This window comes from Colius striatus, chromosome 3 (assembly GCF_028858725.1).
Source record: "Colius striatus isolate bColStr4 chromosome 3, bColStr4.1.hap1, whole genome shotgun sequence".
NCBI classification, from domain to species: Eukaryota; Metazoa; Chordata; class Aves; order Coliiformes; family Coliidae; genus Colius; species Colius striatus.
The window spans coordinates 72,302,973-72,327,583 of NC_084761.1; the positions used below are offsets into that span (position 1 = coordinate 72,302,973).

Genomic DNA, 24,611 nt, shown 5'->3' on the forward strand with positions numbered 1-24,611 from the left:
GCCGCGAGCAGCTCCCGCCCGTGCCAGGGCTCTGCCGCTGCGGTCCGCAACTTGTCGCCCCGCGGGGGCTACCGCCACCCCCCCTCCCCCCCGGCCCGCCGCCCCCGCCCCGCACGCCCCGCGGCGGCGGCTGTCGCTAGTGCTCTGCCGAACGGCTGTCAAACGTGCTGGGCGCGCGGCGGCGGCTGGGGGCGGCTCGCCCGCGGTCCCCGCACTGAGCCCCGGCGAATGGCATGACTCCCTCGCCGCCCGCCCGCCCCCCCGGCTGCGGTGTGCCGTAGTGAGGCGAGGAATGGTTAAACCCCGATCTTTTTATACATACGGTTTTTATTTTTTTGTTCCTTTTCGTCTTGGGGCTTTCAGCTTACGGAAAAGGAAAGCATCAGATGCGTCTGCTCACATGCCACTTTTGATCATACGTTGCCCGTTTGCACTGAGCAGGATCGTTGGGAAAGATGGAGATACAATAAGTTGCTAGTAGTGAAAAGTGCTGCAGAAATCCAGTGGTTCCTTTTCTCCACTGAAGTGACATATTTTTCCTCGGGTTAAGTTGAAAGCGCTGCTTGGCGGAGACTGACTGTAGCTAAGAGTGGGTTTGTGTTTTTCTCGCACGGTTAGGTTTTGCAAAGAGCAGCGATGAAGAGGAAGCTGGCACTCTCCGAGATGCAGTTGGTTCTTCTCGTTTTATTGGTGTGGCTACCAACAAGGTGAGAGGATGTTTAATCTTGTTGTTCGGTACAAACATGTATGTTACGATCTGCTGAGGGTAAGCTCGTGTGAGAGGTTATAAAAGTATAGGACATAGTAATGTAATAAAAAGAAAATTCTTGGGTGTTTAAATGCGGTGTTGCATAGTTTCCAGGGAAAATGCAGTAGAAGGTAGTCTAGGGGGACCATATGAGCCTAATCTCGTCTCCTTAATCAGTTCGTGAATTGATGCTTTATTTCACCATTAAAATAGTTCCTTTAAATGCCTTATTAGGTCTTAAATATTTGTTGGAGTTACTGTATCACTGCGATCTGGTACTATGCAGAACAGTTAAGATGGAGAAATAGATTAGCATGAAGTCAAATAGCAAATCACAGCCTCTAAAGTGATGCTCACATATTTTTAATACAGGCATACTTTTCTTTTTTGATGTCTTTTTTTTTTTTTTGGTCAACACAACAGAATTTGAAATGATACTTAAGCTTTAGACCTCTAGGTGGAGATAGCATACAACTTCACAATCACAAATAATAAAACAATTGCCTCATTTATTAATCAACTTTTCTTATGTTGTTTAAAGTTCTCCCATTTCTAATGTGAAAACATAAGAAAGTAATTTGAACCACATCATAGTTTTATGATGTTCATGGTAGCTAAACATGCAATTAATTGCAATTTGTAACTTTGACTTACTTGCTTTGGTTCTGACTGCAGTAGGTCTTGTCCCTAATACGTGAGGGTTGTAAGCTAAATGATGCAAGTTTCCTATGATTTAGAAAGTCTACATTTAGTTTTGTCTGTTTCCTAGTGTACAAAATATTTCCTTTAACTGTTTCTTATTTCACTTTATGCCTAAATATGGTGCAGTATTAGTTGAGTCACAGTGGGCTAGATCCTGCAAGCTCTACTCAAGTGAGTAATCTCACTGACGTCAAAGACACTACGTGCGTAATTAAGGAGTTTATGCCAGAGAAAAGTTTGCAGGATTTGACCCTAATTTGATATAATTGTATGATCTAATTTTTTATTGGTGTCCCGAGTTAAAAAAAAACTGTTGTATCTCGAAAAGAACCTAAAAAAATGGCAGGGACTTACAGTACAGAAATCCATTAAAAAAACCCAAAAAACAACCCAATCCATCTGGTAATTAAAATTATGAAAAACCTCACACATCACACATGACATTTTGGCATGTTGTTTGTAAGTTTTGTGATTTTGTTCGATTCTATGGTTTATGTGATAGAAAGCACAGACTGCAATGATTTACATTTAAATAATTCCTCCATGCTGTTGAATTGAGGAAGAACATAAAGCCCTGTCTTTAATAATTTTATAGCTTGCTTTACAGAAGATGTAACCCAAACCCACTTTAGTTTGAAGAAGGAAGAAAACATGTTTGTTTTAATGCCATTCAGAATGCCTTGATCGGTAGTTCATTTAGAGATGATAAACACTCAAGCATTTCAGGTTGAAAATTTACATGTCTGGAAAAGGTATAAATGCTAATTTGTTTAACATATGATACTTAACTTCCTTGATACCAATATTCCAGTATGAAGTAGGTGAGACTGATAAGCTCAGGTATTTCACATGCATGGTGCTCCAAAATCGTTGACATAGTTAACAGTTGCATGTGTAAAGCTTTTGGTCTGGTTGTCAAAGTCCAGGAGGACCATGCAGCACCACAGCTGTCTGGGCAGCAGATTCATGTTCCAGCCCCTACTGTTTTCCACAGAGATACGACCCATAAAGGCTGTAACATCTCTTTCTCTATCGGGAAAGTTTGAAACAATCGATGATACATAGATTCCTCTTGACATTTCATTTATGATCTTTTTTTTTTAATCCAATGTTTAAAAGGTTTGTCTGCATCTAGTGAAACATCAGATAGTGCTTGTTGCAATAAAACACCGTTTTAGAAACATGAAGCTTATGCACGGCAATCCTGCAGCTCACTAGTCAGCATTGGTGTTCCCACCCACCAAGTACTGACATCAGAGGACTCCCTGAGCATGATCGCTGGAGTTTTCCCTCTTCTTAGTTCTTCTGGTCATGTACATTACATGACCATTGGGTGGAAGCATATCCACAGGATTTATCCAGAGATAGAGTTTCCTTAGGTAATGACAGATAGGCTAGAGCTGGAAGGAGACCGTTTTGTGTGTGCAAACCTGCGTTGTTGGTTTGGGAGTGACGTGCCATTGAGGCCTGGGAAGATGTTTTAGGCTTTTGCACCTGCATAGCCAAATATGTTGGTGGAACTTGAAGTAGCCCACATGGTGATGCAGTGTTGACTTGAAGCAGAGGCTACTGGAAAATGACTTGCTGGAAATTTTACATGGTATATTGACTCTTATGTTTCTGAACATATATATGAGTTGTGTCTTCATATACTCATAAATACAACCTTCCTGTTAGAGGGCTACAGGCCAAATATTAAAGGCCAGCCTGCAACAATTGCTTGTTGAGTGTAAAATAAAACATATTTAGCACTTTCTAAAATGTAAAATGTCCATTTAGATCAGTGCTGGCTGACTCCCTGGAAGACGAAGCTAAGAATAACATCACCATCTTTACAAGAATTCTAGACAGACTTCTGGATGGTTATGATAATCGTCTCAGACCTGGATTAGGAGGTAATAAAAACAATGAAAAACTGATTTGATTTAAAAAAAATCACTTTTAATGCTCAGATTTTAGGCAGTGATAGTCTTCCTTCAGAGTTGGTTTTTTTGTTTCTTTTTTCACTTTTCCTAACAACTGGTGTGTATCTTGATAAATTATTTATAACTCTATATTCACTCAGCTGAATCATCTGAAGTTTAAGGAGATAACATCTATGAATGGAAAGGAGGCACTTTCACACATTTATCTTAAGTAAAAAGAAAAAAAATCTGATGATTTTACGTAGTAAACCAGAATGAGAACAAAAATAACGTCTGAAGCTGTTATTCTAGTCGGGAAATATTGGTTGAGCAAGGACTGCAGGCTTGATTCCCTGCAATGCGATGAGTGTATGTTTTCAGAAATCTGCACAGGTGTTTTGTGTGGTGTCTGTGAAATCCACACTCTAGGTTCATTTCTTGTCTCAGTAAATTCAACGAGAATGCCATAGTTTTTACTTCCTTGGAATTAAGGTTTCATTGGTAATTAGCATTTTGTTTCTTGGTACCTTGCATATGTTTGGGCTTTTGAAAGAAAAAAGGAAAATGGGACTGTTGGTGGACAGGGGTCACTGCACTCTTGTGCCATGACTGTCAGTTATTTTTCAAAGTGTCAGTTCACGTTTTCATTTTAAAGCTGTATGCCAGCTCATGTAAGTATGTAGGCAAGAAATTAAAATACTTTATTTGGTGTTGGAATTATTACTGTGCAAAATATCTCTATGGTATGAGGTAGGGAAGAATATCTTGGTTTTGATAATATTGTATCTACTATTATTGTTTATCTGCTATTTATATTAACATAAATCTTTATGTATACAACACTGTGACTATTATTATAATTTTTAATACTTTTGGTAACTGTAGTTTTGAACCTGGAGGCTTTTTCAGCTTGATAAAACTAATTCTAGTACAAAATCCCTGGGAGCCATTCCTGTTCCTGTTGATTTCAGTAAGATCACACCCAAAGCTAGAGACCTGCTATAACTTCTGTGGAAATGACTATAACAACGCTGTTTGATCGAATTAGGAATAAGTTAAAAGCTCGCAGTTTTTAGCCAACACTCTTCCATCCTGACCTGTGACTCTGCTGCTCTTCTGGTTCTGGAGAGTCTTGGCTTGCATCTGACACAGCATAAAGTGGGAGCTGGTGCTGGCTGGAAACAGCTTTCTCATTAGCCATTAATCTTAACCTAGGATATATTTCCATTTCCATTTCTGACCTCTGTACAGTGGAGACTTGTAAAATACATCATGTTTAAGCACCTTTTAATTTAGAAGATAGATACATAAAATGAGACATACAGCAATGCCGATGTGAGAATTTGAATAGTGATGTTTTACATGGAGATCCAGTTTCTTTGCAAAATAGCCAAATTTAAGAATTCAGACATGTTATAAACATACAATGCCTTGCAGGTGACTTGCAGAATTGTGTCGTATCACAAAGCTCATTTTTAATTGGCATGACTTTTAAAATCAGGTTTTTAATTAGAAAAATACTGGAAAATTCCTTTTTTCTTTACAAAAAGAAATTAAATGTCCCATTTAATAAGTCTGCAGTTCCTTTGCATATCATATTATTTAAATATTAAAATTTATATTGTTGAAAATATTAATTAAAAATATTTTTCTGATGGATTTTTATCTGAGATTTTCCATTAATTCTACTTTGAAATACCTCCCTCTTGTTCTTTGCCAAGCCTCCTAGGTAATTAAAATACACTTTGAGAGCATAAAAATTAAAGAATTAACATCTGTTTGATATTGGCATACATGGCAATCAACCCATGCAGAACATGTGTGAAATGAAACTGTGTCATGCTTATTAAACCATGATGATTTTTGATACATTAATCTCAATCTGTGAGAATACTTCAGTTGTGGCATGGAGAGATTCTTCTAGTTTAGAAGAATGCTTCTAAAAGCGATTTGTGATAATCCATGATATGAAGTATATTGAACAATACTTTTGTATGTAATGCCTAGTAATTATGGAGTTTCATATTTCAATAATTTTTTAGCAATTTATTCCTTTTTCTCTATTAACTTGTACTCTGAAAACAAAAATGTAAGTAATCACTTTTTTTTTAAATACTACGTGTCTAGTGAGCCCTGATAGTTTCTAAAAGTGTTTTTGCATGGACTACTGCATTTTAACCATGCCACATGTCATTAATTTAGTATACTTAGTGTCAGTTCTGTTCCACTTGCATTTATATGAATCTGAAATAATTAAATTTAAACCAATAGAGCATCCACTTTGGCATAGCAACTTTCATTATCCTGCTGCACTACTACGACTGAGATCACAGTCTAGCCTAGTGTGCCACAACAGAAATGGTCCAGGATCTGAGATGGATTCTTTTACAGTCTTCTGAAAGCAAGAGTTGTTCACTGTCCCACTTTCACCTGTTGTGATAGACATTTTCAGAGATGTTTTACAGCAAAAATTCAGCTTGTTGTAAAGAATTATTTGTCTCAAACTATGTTTTTAATAATGAAAAGTGTGAGCTTAACACTGGCATTGTGGCTAGTGATTGACCAGTGAAATGGAAACATATAGGCATCTTTCAAGGCTGCATAGAAATTCAACTAAGTAATCATTTGTTTGGGATTTTTTTCTTGAATTTAGGGATAGATAATTAATAATAATAATAATAATAAATGATAATGAATGTTAATGTGAGACTTGATACGAATACTTAGAGTATGTAGCAATGCTTTACCAATACACTGATGCACTTCAGGACAGAGCATTATTTTCTATAGACTGTTAAGTCAGCTTTAACTTTTACTGTTGATGCAGCTCTGTCTTATAAAACAGGGTTTGAGTGTTGGCTATTGGCTATCCTAGCAGCTGGAGTTCTTGAATGTTATATGAACACTATAGTGACAAAATAGTCTGCAAGATGGATGTGGGAAGAGGAAAGAAGACACTGCACTGTCCCCTGAAGCTGGAGACATCTCATATGAGTTAGATAATACCTCGACCTACCCTGTTGGTATAGTTGGCATGAGACTATTCAAGGGGAGATAAATTTTTCTCTTTACTCATTTTGTGCTAAGCACAGGATTGCTGGAACACTATTGACTACAATTTCAGTTCTGACATGAACTATTTTACCTATACATTCCGTGCCATTTCTGTTCAGACATCAAAACAAATTACAAGTTCAATTTCAAAATAAATTGTCTACATAATCAGTACTAGTTTGTATGAAATACAGCCATGCAAATGACAGATCATAAAGAGTTTTATTGTTTATTATTTGCTTCAAAATCATGAAGATGTTTTCTTCTATTTATTTGCTGTAACCTTTGCAAGACACTTATGGTAGCACTTTTCCATAAATACTTTGATTTTTATTCTCATATAGAAAAAGAAATTTACAAAACAATGGATGCTAAAACTAAGCAAAAGACCAAACAGAATGTTTAAACAACAGAACGTTGAAGCTGAGATACAACTGCATTCAAATTTGGAAGTGACTGAATTCTCTATTTTCCTCTGCCACATAGACAGACATGATTGAAAGGATAAAGGGACATAGATTAAGACATTTCTCTCTTTTAATATGTTATCCCCTCGTTTAATATGTTGATATTCTTGTATATTAGATTTATTGACAAAGACATACATATTCTTAACACAGTAGTTTCTTTTCAAAGATGATAAATAGGAAGGGAGAAGGAATGGAGATGATACTAGGATTTTGATGTCATGTTGGATACATTAGTAGTGTCTGTAAACTATTCTACCTGATTTACTCTCTCATGTTTGAAATTGGTCATTTCCAGCAGCTATAGAACTTCTGTCTCTTCTACTCTCTCAAGTTTATATATAAAAAAAAGAATACAAGGCTTAAAAATACAAAAGTTAAATCTTGAAGAAAACCTCCAAGGGAAGTTACGAGGACAGAGGACTGGACTTCATAGCCTGAAGGCTAAACATGGAACTGCCATATAGACATAGAAAAGAGCTGTGAAAATTTATACAATTTGAGGATCTTTCCACAAACTGTGGTCAGTCTCACAAGATTTAGGAATGACATTATCATTGTAAACAAGGAGGCGAATGTAAAAAAAAACTGATGAAGATCAGAAACAGGTAGGCGAAAACTAATTGCTACTGTGTTTCCACTTTGAGGGATCCATATCTCCTGCAAGGTGACTTTCAGATACTTTGTTTGTTTTAAACAAGAGTCTCTATTGGTTTAACTTTTTGTAAACAAATTAAGCAGGAAAACCGAAAAGAGCTGTGAAGGGTTGTTGCTGATTATGGCTATCAGAGAGCTGGTGAACAGTGAGCACTTGTTATAATCATTCATCTTTGCAGCACTGAATATATTGTTGCATAGAATCAGTGTAGTAACGTAGAGTATCAGTCTGTGATTAAAAAATGTATGATGTGCTCACCAATCTGAGCTAAAACAGAAAATCCCATTTTTTTCACAGAGAACTTTTCTCTCTGCTCAGATCAGGATATATACGTATGAGTTTTTATATATAGGTATGTATGTGTGTGTGTATGCTTGTTTATCAAAGAGTTGCAGGTCTTCAGTTGCCAGAAAACAAGGCCTTGATCATATGCTAATAACCTGGAATATGTTAAAGTTAGGGCAGTGTATTTATATATCTCTGTGATTCAGAGTTTTTAATCAGCTTTAGAAAAGTTTATAGCTGTATCAGTCCCCGACCTGGGCATTCAAAACTTAGCAGTGTTTGTCAGCCTCATCATGCTTAGTACACATTCAGGGTACCCTAAAAGGAAGTCCTTTGACAGTTTTTGCTGCAGAACACTACAGGAAAGTTTTCACTACTGTGTTTAAAGGAAAAAAAATGAAATTCTGCTCAGTTCTGGTTGCTTACTTAGCCCTTCTTTGCTCCAGATTAATATTTTGGAAATGGTAATGTCTGTGCCAGTGCTAATGCATAGCAATTCAGAGCAGCACTTGCATTTTCTGAAAGCCTGCTATCTATGTAGTTACACCAGAATACAAAGGAGTAGATTACTGTATGCTCTTTCCTGAGCATACCTGGAAGGGTCATATGGAATCTGACTATAACAATACTTTCAGAGGAGTCAGTGAGAAACTCTGATTAATTTATTTTTGAGTAGTGGATAAAGTATCTTAACAGAAAGCATTCCTTGTAAAAAGTGGAAAAGCAATAGAGAGGAGGAAATGAAAATTCCATTTAATCAGTTATCCAGGACATGCAGATGATGCTGAAATCCAAACCCAGAACTCAGTAGCTGTAAACATTCTAGAGAATGAATGATTAGGAAAGTGGAAGGATAAAAGCCCTCAGAAGCTGTTGGAGTACTGAAAAACAAAGCAGCAAAAATGAGGTAGGATAGTGGCTGAGGAGCTAAACAGAGAGTATTTATTATTTATTTAAAACTCTGTGGATAAATCACCAGTGAAGATACCAACGTAACAGTGGCGTTACAACTGTGCAGTGTATGGCAGTAGGGGAAAGTGTTGCACTGTGCAAAGTGGCAAAATGCTGCGCTTCTCAACAGTTAACAAAAAGGTATTTTACAAGAAAGTTTATATGCCTATAAAGGATCTTGTCTGAGAGAATCTCTCAATTCACTGAACACATATTCAGTACTTTTGGTGGTTTTTTTTTTCCTTAGAAAGCATCAGCATATACTTCTAATGGTAGAAATGCTGCTGATGAGACCAAGGCTGAATTAAGGCTTTGCTTACTTTTATCTCAGCTACAAGGAAAACATGAAAGCAGATACTGCGGATTTCTGTGGAGCTCATTGTAAATCAGACTGAAGAGATGGTTTAATTTTTCATCCAGATTTGATGGGATAAGACAAATATTGCCTTTTTCAGTGATACTTTTGTTCTGAATTATTTGGAAACTGATTGAAAAACAGTGGCCTTGCTAACATCCATGGTATTTTACTGTTGACTGCTTCCCAGTAAGACCTCTTATCATGTTCTGTAAGTCTTGCAATGAATATACTACCGAAACTACAGAGCTGCTTTTCACTCAGGCTGACTAGTTTAAATAGCCAAGTACCAAAGGATTGTAATATTATAGTTCCAAAATTTTTATTACCCTTGTGAAATGTTTGTGTAATGTCACCTGAACTGGAAATATAATTATTATTTAAATTATCTAACTATGAAATGTTTTCAGAAATATTTAAGTGCATGATAAATTTATTCAGAAAATCTTTGGGGGATTTTAATGGATTTAAAGGATTTTTAGTAGTGGATTTTAACCAAGCAAAATGAATTCAAAATGTAGGAATAAGTGTAGACTTTACTTACAATGAAAAAAACCTGTTAGTCATTCTTTAGCAACAAAGACACATTTTATAATACAAAATTAATAGTATTCTGGGTTGCACTAAAAGGTGTACTTGCAAAGACTATCAGGGAAATCCTTTAATATTTACTGCTGTGATGTAGCTATGGACTACTCAGTTTCATACATTCTTTGCATAGGAGACAATGAGTTACATTTAAAATATTTTCTTTACTAAGATACACCAAAAAAAGAAGAAAGCTAAAGAGAACTCTTAATCAGTTGTATAACTACCTAAAGGTATTAAGTTTTGGTGAAGAACTATTAGACAAACAGTTAATAAAAGCATTGATGCTGTTTAAATGTTGGGGTTTGGATATACAGTACACAGACAGTACTTGGAATTCCCTTGGAATACTTAAGCAAATGGTCATACATAACTTTCAAGATGGTTCATTGTCAAGTTTCAACATTTTACTTTCAGTTGAAACTAAGAACTTGTGATTAAATGGACATTCAAAACTCCTTCAGTCTCTTTGTGTAGAAAAAAAAAAGTGGTTTTCCTAAACTTAGTTCTTACAGGCTCTAATGGCAAGTATATATTTAAGTATATTTCCTGTATTTTAGCACTCCATCAGTAGAAACTGACATGAGACCCACCTCTTGCTGTGTACTGCATAACACAACAGGCCTCTACTCATTCAAGGCCTGGTTGGGGTGAAAACAATGTAACAATACTACCTTTATTTATGAGATGTAATCTAAAATTATTTAAAAAAGGAAGAAATAGTATTTATTTCCCCCTTCTTAGCTTCACTAGGCAACTTCGTAACTATTAGGCTAATGATGGTGATTTTCAACAAGTTTCAGAGATAATGGCTTCTCAGAGAAGTGGTGGAATCTTCGTCTTTGTGGAGACACTCGAAGTTTGACAGAATATGACCTGGGCAACCTGATCTGTCTTTAGACCTTCCACAGGTGCATTTTAAATGGAATGATTCTGAGATTCTGTGATTTACAACCAGCAAAACATTGATTTAATGGCTGAAGTTTTCCAAACTGTGAAAAAATTAAATTTAGAATATCTGTCCTGACTATGTAGCTGAAAGATTTAGATTGTCTATGGATAGCAGAATGCACGGTGTTATCACACAGTCACAGAAACATGGGACACAACTCTCAAGCTTATTATTCATAAACAGTGTGGTGAATAGAAGATTTGAGGTACATGGGAAAGGTTTGTAAAAATGCAGAGGACATATTCTTTTTAATTATATTTATGTTGGATTTTCTAGTATCTATCAGAAGCTAGAACTTGACTAATATCTAAAAGTGACTTTATCCACATTCTTCCTACTGTCACCACAACCTGGAGTCCTGAAAAAGGTTAAATATGAGAGAAGTCAATATTATAAAGGAGAAGCACTGTATTTCATCAAAGCATTCCAAGTTTACTTTGTCATAATTAGGTAGGAATCTTTTAGGGAACTGAGAAGCTGTAAAACACTGTGTATCCAATCAACATCTCCTCTGGAAGTTCTCAGGATCCTCTAAACCCTGCCCTTCTGAAGTGTCTTGATGAGGATCTTCCTTTTTTTCTTCTTTCGTTTTCATAATTACCCTTTCCCTTGCTAAATACCTGTTTCATACATGCTTCTAGAAAATGCCCAACTCTCCTTTGGCCAAAATTCCATGAATTTATTTCACTTCATCTAAATACAGGCTTCCCACAAATCTAGGCCAGACATGCCATGTAGATGCAGTTGTCTAGTTTTGCTTTTTTATTTTTTCTTTCCCTTTTAGTATGAAACCCAGACTTGCCTTACCCTCCTACCAGATACGGTTGCTTACATCCAGCTGCGTGAAAAATTTCCTGTCTGATTACACTGAACTGAGGAGTTTGAAGTGTGAAGGCAAACTCCTGAGTAGGTAGAGAGGAAAGATCCTTCCCTACCAACAGATTGTATGGCCTAACTTTCGTGCAAGTACAGTTTTGTTGGTGGTGTTGAGTGGTCTGAGATCAGTTGCTTCTGGCAGTAATCCTGACTACACATTCCTGCTTCTGTGCCTCCATTTTGTGACCATTTTTAACAATAACCTTTTCAATACACCATCTAGTGCATCCAATTTTTAGGATTAATAGGGTGTGGAGAGAGAGGTGTTTCATCCACAAGGATTATGTAGAAGGACATTGTAATTGGCTGAACCTTCAAACTGAGTCTGCTTTGTTTTTACAGTATTTTGGCTTGTATAATTGTTGGTATCAGTAGCTCTTATTACTGGCTAATATTAGTATCTAACAGTAGCTTCTAAAGACTCCAAGAAACAGATACAAAGTAGAACATAACACTGTTTTTAAGAACTTAGCATCAGGGTAATACAAGCCAAGGTGAAAAACCACTCTGAGCAAGTAACAGAGGAAAGGGCAGGAGGGGAGAACAAAAGAGATGGAGATTGAAGAAGGCAGATAAAATGGTGATACTACACTATGTTGACTTTTAAACAACTGGCAGATTAAGACAGCTGAATGGTAGGTTTTTTCAAATATCCTTTAGAAACCTGAAAGTAGAATAAGCAGTTTTATCACAGTATATGCATATATTTAAAACTTCTGGCATAAATTTTTTTAACAATGAGTCATCTGTTGCAAAAAACAACTATAGAGGATATATCAGATAAGGTTTTGTGCTGCTGTACAATTCACTAGCCTGTTAAATTAAAACATCAGCAGAAGATTTTGGATTAATACTGTTAAAAGTCTAATAAATTTTAATTGTAAGAATCAGAGCACTTTAATATGGCAAGATTAATCTTTAAACGTAGTTTTATGTCTATTTTTTCAGGTTAATGCTCAAACTAAATTAATCACAAGCTAAAGGATGCTTTGTTTACCACTCTCATCTTAATGCTTTATACAGTATGGCAGCACTAGTTTTCTGAAGTTGTCTGTACTTCAGGATGGAATGATTCTACTAACCTTCTGGAAGTGGTGTTGCTATTTGGGAACCGTTTGTGTTATTGCAGAAGCACGTGCCTCCTGATTTTACATTCTGTAATTCCTTGCCATATGTTGACAGCTATTTAATAATTAGAACAGTTAACAGAAATCACTGTAAACCAATTTCCCTCTTAGCTGGGATTCTTGTGCACATCAGAGAACATGAAACATTTTAGTAAAGTTGTCTAGCTGAAGTCAGAGATTGGTTTTGGTTGCATCTGACAAAATTACATTTGTTTGTTACATCTATATGTACATATTTGGCCCTGATGCATTTTGTTTATTGAACTAGTAGAGATATGCATCCCAATCTGAAGTTTATTTGGGAAAAACATGGATACCCCATGTTCCATATACTTAATTTTTGTTTTTTTAAAAACTGTAATGTAAGTATCTTGTAATTTTTTAATGTTTGTTTTTTTAAAAACTGTAATTTAAGTATCTTGTAATTTTTTAATGTTATGACTAACAGACTTGTTTGCAATCCAAATTCAATGCCATAGACCCCCAACATTCACTATATTCTGACACAAATGGTTCCATAAGAATCAGTGGAAAACTGATGTACGCTGTAAAACCTACATGTCCATTATATGTACGTCATGGCTTTTCTTATAGCAGTGACACTGAGATATGTAATTGATCTAAGTGCTTTGCAAAGATATTAATACAACATGGTTCTTTGGTTTGATGAACATTTGAGGCAACCGAGTAATTATGAATAGTAGTCTTGGCTATGGTACAATTAACAAAGGAGAAAAAAATGCTGAAAATAAGAACCACAATGACTGAACGTAATCATTGAGAAGGGCAACCTAAACATGTGGGTAATATGAAATCTATTGCCATAAAGCCAGACTACCATGAAACCCAACAAATGCCAATTTGCTCTCTTTTTATTACATTCTCACTCACCAACAAAAAAGGAAAAAAGAATTAAAAAGCATTCAACAGTACAATAAACAACAAATGTGAGTCATTTTTAGTTGGAGTTGCACAAAATGTTCAATGGAAGCATGCAAGTGAAAACACAGTTGGGTTTGACTGGAAGAAATGTGATCTTACTGAGATGGGTTACTTAAAAAGCTGAAGTCAAATAAACTTAGCTAACACACAACACATTTGGCAGCAAACCAAATCTAGACGGCAGCCAAATGAGATAAATAAAACACCAACACTAACTCTTATCTCTTTAGACACTACAGCTTCCATCACTATGCAAAGAGATTGTACATAACAACCAGGCTGAGTAACAAATAGGAATGCTGCATTGCTTGGATCAACTGGGTGAGCATGATAAAGCTAAAATGAACTAGACTGCCTAAACACTGTCTAAAGGAACACAGCTGAAGAGAAAGAGAACAAGAGCACTCAAATCAGTCTGGAAAAGGAAAGGAGCAGACTTTGATAAAGTGGAGCAGTAATTATTTGGACCGATCTGAATTGGTGTCATCACACAAGTAGGGATGACAAAGTTATTATTCCCATGCAACTTTATTTCCATCTACTCTTCTTAGAGGCTTATGCTATTAGAAAAGAAGTTATAACATGCAGGTAAGGCCAAAATCCTCTCTGATTTCAGAAACTTATGGTCAGAAGTCTTTTGTTTTTTAGAAAAAATGGTTGAGTTATATGATCTCAGTACTTAGAGTCACAGAACACTGTCAAATTCTGCTGCATTGCCATTCTAGGCTAATCTTTGTGCTTTATTCCAAGTCACAGCATTTATAAATCATCCCATTTGTCATACTCTGACAGCCCCTCCTGTACTCAAAACCACATCTCCTTGTAACAGCAGTATCGTTTTTAAAAAGCAGCAACTTCAAGTTTCTCTTCACAGTCATGAAGTGGCCAAGTCTGGGCTTCTTAAGACATGCCTTTATTGCACAGTGGCTCCTGACTCACTAGACTTTAGTTGCTAGTTTATTTGGTGTTCATCTCCTCTTACACAGGCCCAGGTGCTTTTCTAACCAAGGTCACTCAGCCTAGAATTTCTTCAGGTTAGATTTGCTAGTGGAAGTACAAGTTACGAAAGGTGTCTCTCCTTCAGTACTTCTCACATTCAAAACATTAAAAAAAGTGCCCAGATTCTCATAATTCCCTGGAAGAACATCAGAGGTCAAGGTCCTTCCATATCAAGGATATGAAATGGCCACAGAGCTCACATCGATGTGGCCCAGGAACTATGATAATTTATACATAATACATGTATTACACATACAGAATTTCACCTTTTGACTATACACTACTTTGTCTAACCTAAAACAGACACTGTCACATTGCTTATTGTCCTTGTTAATTATTTAATGAAGATTGGAGTAGCATGCCAGAGCCCACTGAAATCAGTGAAAAAGGCTTCCCCTGATGATGTCCAACTTCAGAGGAAGCTTTTGGATAATGTCTATCATCCATAGGAAGTAAAGAGTTGACATCCTGGAGCTGACAGAAGCTAGGATGAAGCTCTGGGAAGATCAGTCTTTCCTGTTCTGAATCAAACACTTGTTGTCAGAGGTCAAGCATCTTTCCAAGGGTTGCTGCTATCAGAACAGAGTATGAAATTGTTATTCTGAAGTCCCAAAGGCTGACAGAGCTCCTCTAGAGACCAACAGACTTAAGAAAGCATTGAAAATTATGTTCCTTTCAGACATTAATTTTACTGTCTATGTATAGTGCCTGGTTACCATAGTCCTGAATTGTACAGTGATTAGAAATGGAGCTATAGTTCTTTTATCTTTTGCTAGCTTTGTACTTGGCATTGAAGCATGACAGAAACTAAAGACAGAAAAAGATATTACCTTTATTTAATAAAACTGTACATTAGTGGGCACTCTTAATGCATTTTTTTTCAGCAGGAGCCTCAAATTTATTTTTAATAGGTATGCTGTATGAAATTCTGTAATAACATTTCAGAAGATTGTGACACACTGTCAAAAAACTAGACAGCATTCTAATCCTTCTATCAACCAGACATCAGTTCCTATTTTAAGCCAAGTGAAATAACTATGAAGTGCAGCAAATTAATGTTTATCTGGGCTACTTTAATATTCTCAAGAAAAGCTAGCATGTACCTAGTAAAATCAGCTGGAGGTTCTTTGTATGCCAGCACCATAAATACCCATAAGAACAGGTAGGCATACTTTTTCTTTACACTTCCTTGATCTGCACAGTTGCTGAAATGCAGGGAAGGGAGGAACGAAAGTATGGGTTTTGGGATGTAGCACAAATCAGACTGATAAGATGCCTTTTTTTTATTTCTTACCATTTTTTTGTTTCACAGGACTACCTGTGGAATGGTCATGGACTATGAGCTTCTTGCTAATTAGGAATCCCAACAAACAACAAGTTCATGGCTTTACCCAAGAGAGAATCATATTAATACATAAATTGAACAAGTACTGTCAAAATGAGCAAAATATAACATGGACAGTAATGAGGCAATCTTTTTAAAAATCCCATTTTAACATATTATACAGTTGTCAGTAATCTTTCTGTTGTCTAGTTAATAATTTTAAAAAAAAGATCTGAGATTAAGGCTGAGTAATGTGCCTACAAGAAGTGTTCAGTAGCACAACTGAGTCACTTGAATGTCTCCAAGCTACTTTAGAGATTGCACTGTTTCCCAGAATCTCCTCTAAAACGTACTCCCAGGATACTGCCAAAGCTTGAATTAAGCAGACTCAGATTTGTTGTTTATGGTTGCCTGTGACGAGAGAATTCACTTCTGGCTGTCTGTGGGACTTTCACAACCCATGAGGTTTCTATATGTGGAAAGGCTATATATTTGGGACAAGAATCTACTTTTAATAATAAATTAACAGTTTTGGATTTTTTTCTTTGAGATAATGCCTAATATGAATTTAATTAGAATTCAGTTTCTTAAACTGCATCTTCTTCTAAGCAAATTCTATGGCTTTATGAAAATGCAGACAGTATCTACCTTAGAACACGATTTTAAAAGAATTGATTATTTTAAAAATAGCATATGCAGTAGAAAGCAAGGTCGTCTGTTCATTCTATTTTTTATGGTAAACTAAAGAAAAAAATATGCCTGGGGGAAAAAAAACCCCACAAACAAAAAACCCCAAACCAAAATGAATTCTCTGACAGCTTTTAGCACCCAACAGATGGAAAGAGATCGTTAAGGCTGAGACCATTCCTTTATCTCAAACAACATCTTTCTTTCTTAATTTATTTTTCCACGAGGAAGTATTTTCTCTTTTGTACAGAAACTGTATGAGGCAATGCAGTACTAAGTTCATATTTAAAGATCTAGTAGAAGGAAGTTCACTGTTTGGTACTCAACAGTATGGTCACTGGTAAGGACAGTCCATGAAATGGTCATGTCATGCCCTCAGGATGGCAGAGGGGTTTTATGAACACAACATTGAATCTAAGGCACAAACTTCTGTTTTTCCTCATCTATATACTATATACTCTACACTACAGATGCTCCTCAGCCTCTTCTCATCCAGAGGGATTTCATTCCTCATTCAGTGAGCCTATAAATTGTCAAAAATATAAAATATTTCAAATCATGAGGATAAAAAGGCATCTATAGTAGCTTTCAGATTATTAGTCAGAAGGAAATACCTAGAACATTAGGGTGACATATTCAGGGCAGGAATTGTCCCCTCAACTCACTTCTAAATTCTTTAAGAAAAATGCAGACTCTCCTCCCTCTATTCCCTTTCTACTCTCTGTTTTTATGCTGAAAGGGTCACACACTTGAGGGAATGAAAAAGGATGGCTGTAATAACTCAATCTCCTTATAGAAGTGATCTGAAAAAACTGATATCTTAGGACAACTGAGAAGGGATACAAAAAAGAAAAAGCAGGGAATATGCTGCAAGACAATTACCTCTCTTGAATGAGAGACTCAGCACCAACCAATGGAGCCAACAAAGAGGCCAACAAAAAGATGAACTTCTAACAACAGAGAAATCTTTTAGTCAGAAGATACATTGCTTTTCTGACATTTAGGCATTCAGGTATTTAAGGGATCAAGAAGATGCATTTTTTTAATTAAAACAGAAGAAGGTGTTAAACACAGACAGGTAACTCCAGGAAACTTCATTCACATGAAAGATTACAAATGCAAGCAGTGTGTAAACACTTGAAGAAGGAAAAGTAGTTTCAAAACACAGCTCATTTAGAAGTTATATTTCCAGGTGGAATATATCTTCTGTATAAACCTCTCCACTCAGATCAAATGTTTGACCTGTGAAACAGAGCACTGTACTGGGCCTTGGAGACATGGATCTGGTCCAGATCTTGGAATTTATTTGAATTATCTTGAAATAAATTGGCGAAATACTCTATTTGAAGATAGGGAAAAAAAAATCCAGAAAGACTTTAAGATAGTTAATTGGTGTCGTGATCACTTGGCAGTTGAGATCAAGATGTTGCTTGGGTTGCTGAAAGTCTATGACTCCAACAGCGGTTACCGAGAGTACCTGCATTTCCTCTTTTGCCTGTGCAAAGAACACAGTAAGTTCTTCTGGGCTGATTTGAACTTTCTATAATATTTAAGCACCAGCAGGATTCAAGTCAGACACTGGTTGATTGGTTAGTCCTATGTGATATGGGATGCACCAGTCCATACAGCAGGCTTCTCATCAGGGATGAACTGTGTTCCAGCTTAAAATTCTCATTTATTCTCTGCCTAATTTGGAAAAGAGATCTGAATCCTTGTCTCCCACTTTTCATCTGTGTTAACTAAACATGAGGCTTTTGAGTGTTCCGAGAGTGTTTTTTTCTACTGGAAATTTTTCATTTTGCATACAATATCTGTATATGTGTCAGAACACAGACTGTATGTTTCATAATACTGGACTTAGAAAGTCCAGAAAGACTTGACTTTAGTAAGGCATTTGACACTGTTTCCCATAGTGTTCTGTTAGAGAAAGTGGCTGTTCTTGGCTTGGACAGGCATACACTTTCCTGGGTGAAAAACTGGTTAGATGGTCAAGTCCAACAAGTCATTGTCAGTGGAGTTAAATCCAGTTGGCAGCCTGTCACGACTGGTGTCCCCCAGGGCTCAGTAGCAAGGCCACTTTTGTTTGATATCGTTATTAATGATCTGAATGAGGGGATGGAGGGCACCCTTAGTAAGTCTGCAGTTGACAGCAAGCTGGGTGGAAGTGTTGAACTGCTTGAGGGTAGGGAAGCTTTACAGAGAGATCTTGATAGGCTGGATGGCTCGGCCAAGGTTAATTCAATGAATTTCAACAAGGTGAAGTGCTGGGTCCTGCACTTTGTCCACAGTAACTCCCAGCAGCACTACAGGCTTAGGGAGGAGTGATTGGAAAGCTGCCAGGCAGAGAGGGACCTGGGAATGTTGGTTGACAGGAGCTGAACATGAGCCAGCAGTGTGCCCAGGTGTCCAAGAAGGCCAATGGCATCCTGGCCTGTATCCAGAACAATGTTGTCAGCAGGAGCAGGGAGGTGATCATTCCCCTGTACTTGGCTTTGTTGAGACTACACCTCGAATACTGTGTCCAGTTTTGGGCCCCTCTCTACAAGGACACTGAGATGCTGGAGAGGATACAGAGGCAGGCTACTAAGTTAGTAAAGGATTTGGAGAATGTCTCATATAAGGAATGGCTGAGGGATCTGGAGCTTTTTACCCTGGAGAAAAGAAAATGTGGCTCAGGGGAGACCTTATTGCTCTCTACATTTACCTGAAAGGAAGTTGTAGCGAGGTGGGCGTTGATCTGTTCTCCCTAGTGACAAGCAACAGAACAAGAGGAACAGAACGGCCTCAAGTTGCACCAGGGGAGGTTCAGGCTAGATATGAGGAGGAATTTCTTTCCTGAAAGGGTTGTCAGGCACTGGCACGGGCTGCCCAGGGAGGTGGTGGAGTCACCATCCCTGGAGGTATTTAAGAGACTGTTGAATGTTGCACTTAGGGAAGTGGTCTTAGTGGTTGATAGGGCTGGGACAAAGGCTGGACTCGATCTTAAAGGCATCTTCCAGCCGAAAGGAGTCTGTGATTCTGCAATTCTGTAACTTTGGAGCCATTCACAGTCTTTGACTGTATAGAGACTGAGGGCTGATGTTTGGCAATGCCTACACCTCGTGGACCCCATGTGTAGTGGAATTCATTGCTTTGAACAGACAAGTCTCCTTTGTGGAACATGGGGAAAGCTAGGCATGTTGACAGACCTCAGAAGTGGTGTAGGCATAGCCTTAACTATCTGTAAAGGGTTCAAAAAGTAAATAAATATAAAGTCAATATGCCAAGCTAATCAAGTAAAAAATGCTGAAGAAAGAAATGCAGCTGGAGCCCTTTCTTAACAGCACAGGTGAAACATCCAGGTTTTGGTGTAAAAACATTACCAGTCATCTTTTCACAGTGATGTTCCCCCTTCTAGAGCTCATACCATTCTCCTTTCCTAAAGGAGCCATGAGAGCAGCTGATAGCCTAGGATGATGGTAACTTGCTTGTGAGAGAGAGATCACCTCTTGTCAAGTGTATGCTCTGTTTTGAAACAGAGACATGAACTCAGGTTGCTGTGTGTCAGAGTCTGTCTTGACCATAAAGGTGAATTTTTTCTAAGACAGATTATGCTTCCTTGATCTTTGGAAGCGAATGATCTACTTTGTGTAAATAATTAGCTATTGAGTAGAGACTTCATTTTATGTCTGCTATATCCCAAGAGTGCTACCACGCTATGGAATCAGCCTCTGGCTTGTTTTCTTGCTTTCTCTCATAAAGTCTTTCTGGCATAGTAAATTTGTAATTATTTATAATTTGAGGAACTCCTTGAGACTTGCTTGAGAGCCAATTCTTTAAGCTGCTGGGCAGCATGAGGATAATTTTGCTTCAAGGTGGAAATATAAGCATCCAGGGAATATTACATATAGACAACAGTAGACAGGAATTTGGGACTGAAGGGGATCCTAAGTGCAAAATTTAGTCATTATATTCAGGACCAGAGTGACATTCAGATTAAATTTTATTGATTTGAGTGGAAACTTGATCCTTAAATAACTTTGTGGAGCTTGTCAAATATACTTAAATAGATAATTGAGCACCAAAATCAACCTTTAGCCCTACCCTTTCAGAGGAAGCCTATAATCAAGTTAGAGCTGCACCTCAAATGTTACTTGTATCCAAAGCTCTTCCTTCATAGGACTCTCTGGAAATGTGTTTAATTTTGTTACCTAAAGTAATAAGATTTGCAAATTAAAGGTCTCTTGGTCCAGAGTTAGAAAAGAAATAGTAAATATAAGACTTCTGCATGTGATCTGCACTCTTTTCTTCTTTTTGAGTGAGAGATAACCCCCAAATCTGTCATATGCATGTGAAAATTTTCTTAGTGAAGTGTAAACGTATCACTTTTAAATTTTCCATTTGCTAGCTGGAAACAGTGCTCCTACAGTTTTCAACAATGTCTTTTATGTATAGGACAAATTTGAGTAATTACGAGATTGTGGAGATATGTCAAAGTATTTATTCTGTGCACATTTGGTGGGTAATCTACTATCGAGCCCCATGTTGGGCACCAAATAGGCTGTGGTGGTTTGACCCTGACTGGTTGCCAGGTGCTCACCATGCTGCTCTATCACCCCCCTCCTCAGCAAGCCAGGGAGGGGAGAAAATAAGATAAAGGCCTCGTGGGTTGAGATAAAGCAGTTTAATAAAGAAACAGCAAAGCCACATGCACCAGAAGAAAAGGAAAGGGGCCACTTCCTGAGAAGAAGGGCTTCAGTATGTGTAATGTTTGCTTTGGAAGGCAAAAGTGAATCACGCCTCTCCATTCCTGCTCCTGTCCCTGACTTTGTATTGATGAGCTGATTTCATATGGTATGGAATATTTCCTTGGTCAGCCTGGGTCAGCTGTCCTGGCCATAGCCCCTCCCAGGATCCTGCCCACCCACAGCTATTGGTGAAGCTGGGGGAAGGAATGGTGCAGGGACAGCCTTGATGCTCCCTGAGCAGTAGGCCAAACACTGATGTGCTATTGAGACATGCATTTAGCCAACAACAGAAGGCACAGCACTACAAGGGCTGCTGTGGAAAATCACCACCACCCCAGGCCCAATACACTTATACCTAAAAAAGATGTTAACTCAGTTAATAAAACATCAGAAAATGTTTTTTTCAAGTAATATTGTTTTTCTACAGAATAATAGGATTTTGACAGTTAAGTGAAACAATTTTTTTAGGTCAATGTGTATATTTTTAATGGTTAAAAGGTCTCACTCATCTCTAAAGATACACTTACTTTTGACTGAAGTTTTGTATTACAGGAAATTGTCCCTCAAGTTTAGGTTTTCCTGCTATTTTGAACCAGTTATATTCAATTTCAGAATAATAAATACTACTTTTCTGAAATAAAAAATCCAATTCAAGAACAGGCTTATAAATAGCACCAAGTATTCCATTGGTCTAAATGATATAATGGTATTTATTTCAAGAATGTGGTATTTCTTTACAGGATTGCTTAACTTCATCATTTCTGTGTAGGTTTTTGGAAGATCTCAGTCTTTACATGGAGCTATTTACTAAGTTGACATAATGTCTGTTAATAGATGTAAGTGCTTCAGAGGGAAATTAGTTGGAGTCTGTTAGCCTACTGGCTTTCAACTCCTCTATCTTTCTCCAGAATATTTTCTGCAGAATGCATTCTTGATTTGGTCAATGCCATCAGAAATCAAGTGCGATGTCTGATTCAGGTCTTATTTACATGAAGGGCATCAAAAGAGCTACTGCTAACAGTAACACAGGTATTATTGGTAAGCTTACTCTACATATGCTTTATTAAAGATGGAGATTTGAAAGAGAACTTTACTTGTGGCTCATAATGAGAAATTGTGTTGAAAGATCAAGAATAGACTGAGACTGTTGGATGTGATGTGCTGATGTCAAGGAGGGAAGTTATTTCTTTTCACAGTTGACTGCAATTTACAAATTAGAAGTGTATTTATGTAGGCACATGTGGCTGTGAAACTGTTGTAATTTAGCAGTGGATGATGAATGAAGATGCTGGGTAGTTGGATAGATAAAACTCACATAAAGCACCAAACCTAAATAAAAAGAAGCACTAGCAGGATGGTGTTTTGAAAAATCTGCATTCCTATGGATTTTTTTTCTCTTACATTTCTCCGTCGCATGACCTCCTCTGACCTTCATTCCCTGCCAGCTAGACAGTGTCTTGAGCTGTCAACAGACTCACTAAGGAGCTTGTCAGATAAGAGCAACATGTTGAGTTGGAATAGTGTTTGATGGATTAAGACTCTGGCTGTTTCACCTGTGCAATTCCTGACTTGTATTATGAATGACAATCTCAAAGCCTTGGGCAACATTGCCAAGCATGCCCTTGGAGACCATAATACCATGTCAGAACAATGTCAATTCCAGTTAAATAATATTTTATAGCAAAATAGTTAAAGTAACATCAAGGTTTTGACAGCATTTCCAGAAAAACTCAGAGATCCTCAATTAAGTCTCCCAAGCACTGCAACTTGACCTCTTTGATTTTTTGTTGACATAATTAGAGAGCAGTATTTTATTTTCACTTTTTTTTTTTCATGTTGTGAAACATGATTTTCAATTACAGCCTTGCAGCGTTCTCCTGGATGCTATTTACTCCACATTTAAAATGAAGTTTCTAAGAAATCGTTTTATGCTGTGCATTAGAGCTGCATGTATACATTTTGAAAGCTCTGTCTCACCAAAAATAGTTTTGATGGTTATGGATTACCTCAGATTGGCTTTTATTTTAGCTGCCCATACCCTGGATTTACAGATTTATTGACAGAAAATTCAAATAAATGAAATAAAAAACTAACTCAATCTACTAGTTTGCTTTCTTGTGAAAATAGCTTTGACATATTAATGGATAATATAGCCAAATTTATGCAAATTAACATCTGGAACCTTGCTGATGGTCTCTGGAAACTTCATGGTGATCACACCCCTTTCTTCTCTTCCTTTAAACATACCTAGTATGAGCAATATGTGTTTTGTCCATACTTTCTGTGAAGAAAGAATTGTAGATTATTTTGGTGAGTGGAAAGAAGGAATGAGCAAAACATAGATAATTCTCAAATAGAAGAAATATTCAGAAAACTTCTTTCAGGAAATATAGACCTTGGAGTTCTTCAGGACAGGGAGAGCTTGCAGGTGTCCACGTCGCAGACACTGGAATCCCTTCAGACATACAGGCAACTGAGAAGAGATTTGAAAGAAAGTAGAGGTTTTTAAAACTACCTGGCATTTGGACAAATTGGTAAATGCTGATGAGGAGTCTCTTCATCTGACTTTTCTGACAATCTCTATTGCTCAACTTGTGGTTGATTTAGACTTCAGCCACTGCAGATTCTCTGCCAAGAAGTCTGCTTCAACTGAACCAACTGTACGGAGGAACAAGCTAGCAGGACTTCAGACCACCAGAAAGAGTATTCCAGCAGCAGGACATTGGCATAATGAATGGTAAAGGTACTGATACTAACTCAAACTATGCTCTGAACTCATTCTCTAATTTTTGAAGAGTCAACGATGTAGACATTTTCCCCTATGGATACTTAATGTTGGACAACTGAAGCCAGATGTGGTAAAGATCTGTACTTCATATTACTTGCACTTCATTTAATCTTTCTACCTCAGCTTCTTAAGCATGGAAGAATGAAGATAAAAATTTCTTATCTTCAGAGAGAAGTTACTATAATCAATGTTTGCAAAATCCTAAATGTAATTAAAGCACACAGTAAATTATCCAGCTAAGGAGAGATAAGGATCTAAAAATCTTCTGCTATTTGATGTGTTTATTGCTTTTTCTTACTTTTTGATTTTTTTTCCGTATTGGCATTATGAAAGCTAAATAAAGAAAAGGGAATCAGAAGAAACTGGTGCTTTAGAACCACATGAAATTTAATCTTAATAATTGTTATTTTTGCTACTTCCATAGGATGTGTTTTTCCTCCTCTCTTTATTCTTAACTTTCTTGATTTTTTTTTTTTG

At 37.1% G+C, this 24,611-nt stretch overlaps 1 protein-coding gene across 1 annotated transcript in view; it reads left to right on the top strand.

The window, feature by feature from the left end:
- Window positions 1–636: 636 nt before the first annotated feature.
- GABRA2 (gamma-aminobutyric acid type A receptor subunit alpha2) overlaps window positions 637–24,611 on the top strand; it is a 55,941-nt gene continuing 31,966 nt past the window's right edge. The window contains exons 1-2 of the mRNA XM_010207562.2: window positions 637–707; window positions 3,230–3,345. Coding sequence (XP_010205864.1) covers window positions 637–707; window positions 3,230–3,345 — 187 coding nt within the window. The remainder of the gene's footprint in view (window positions 708–3,229; window positions 3,346–24,611) is intronic.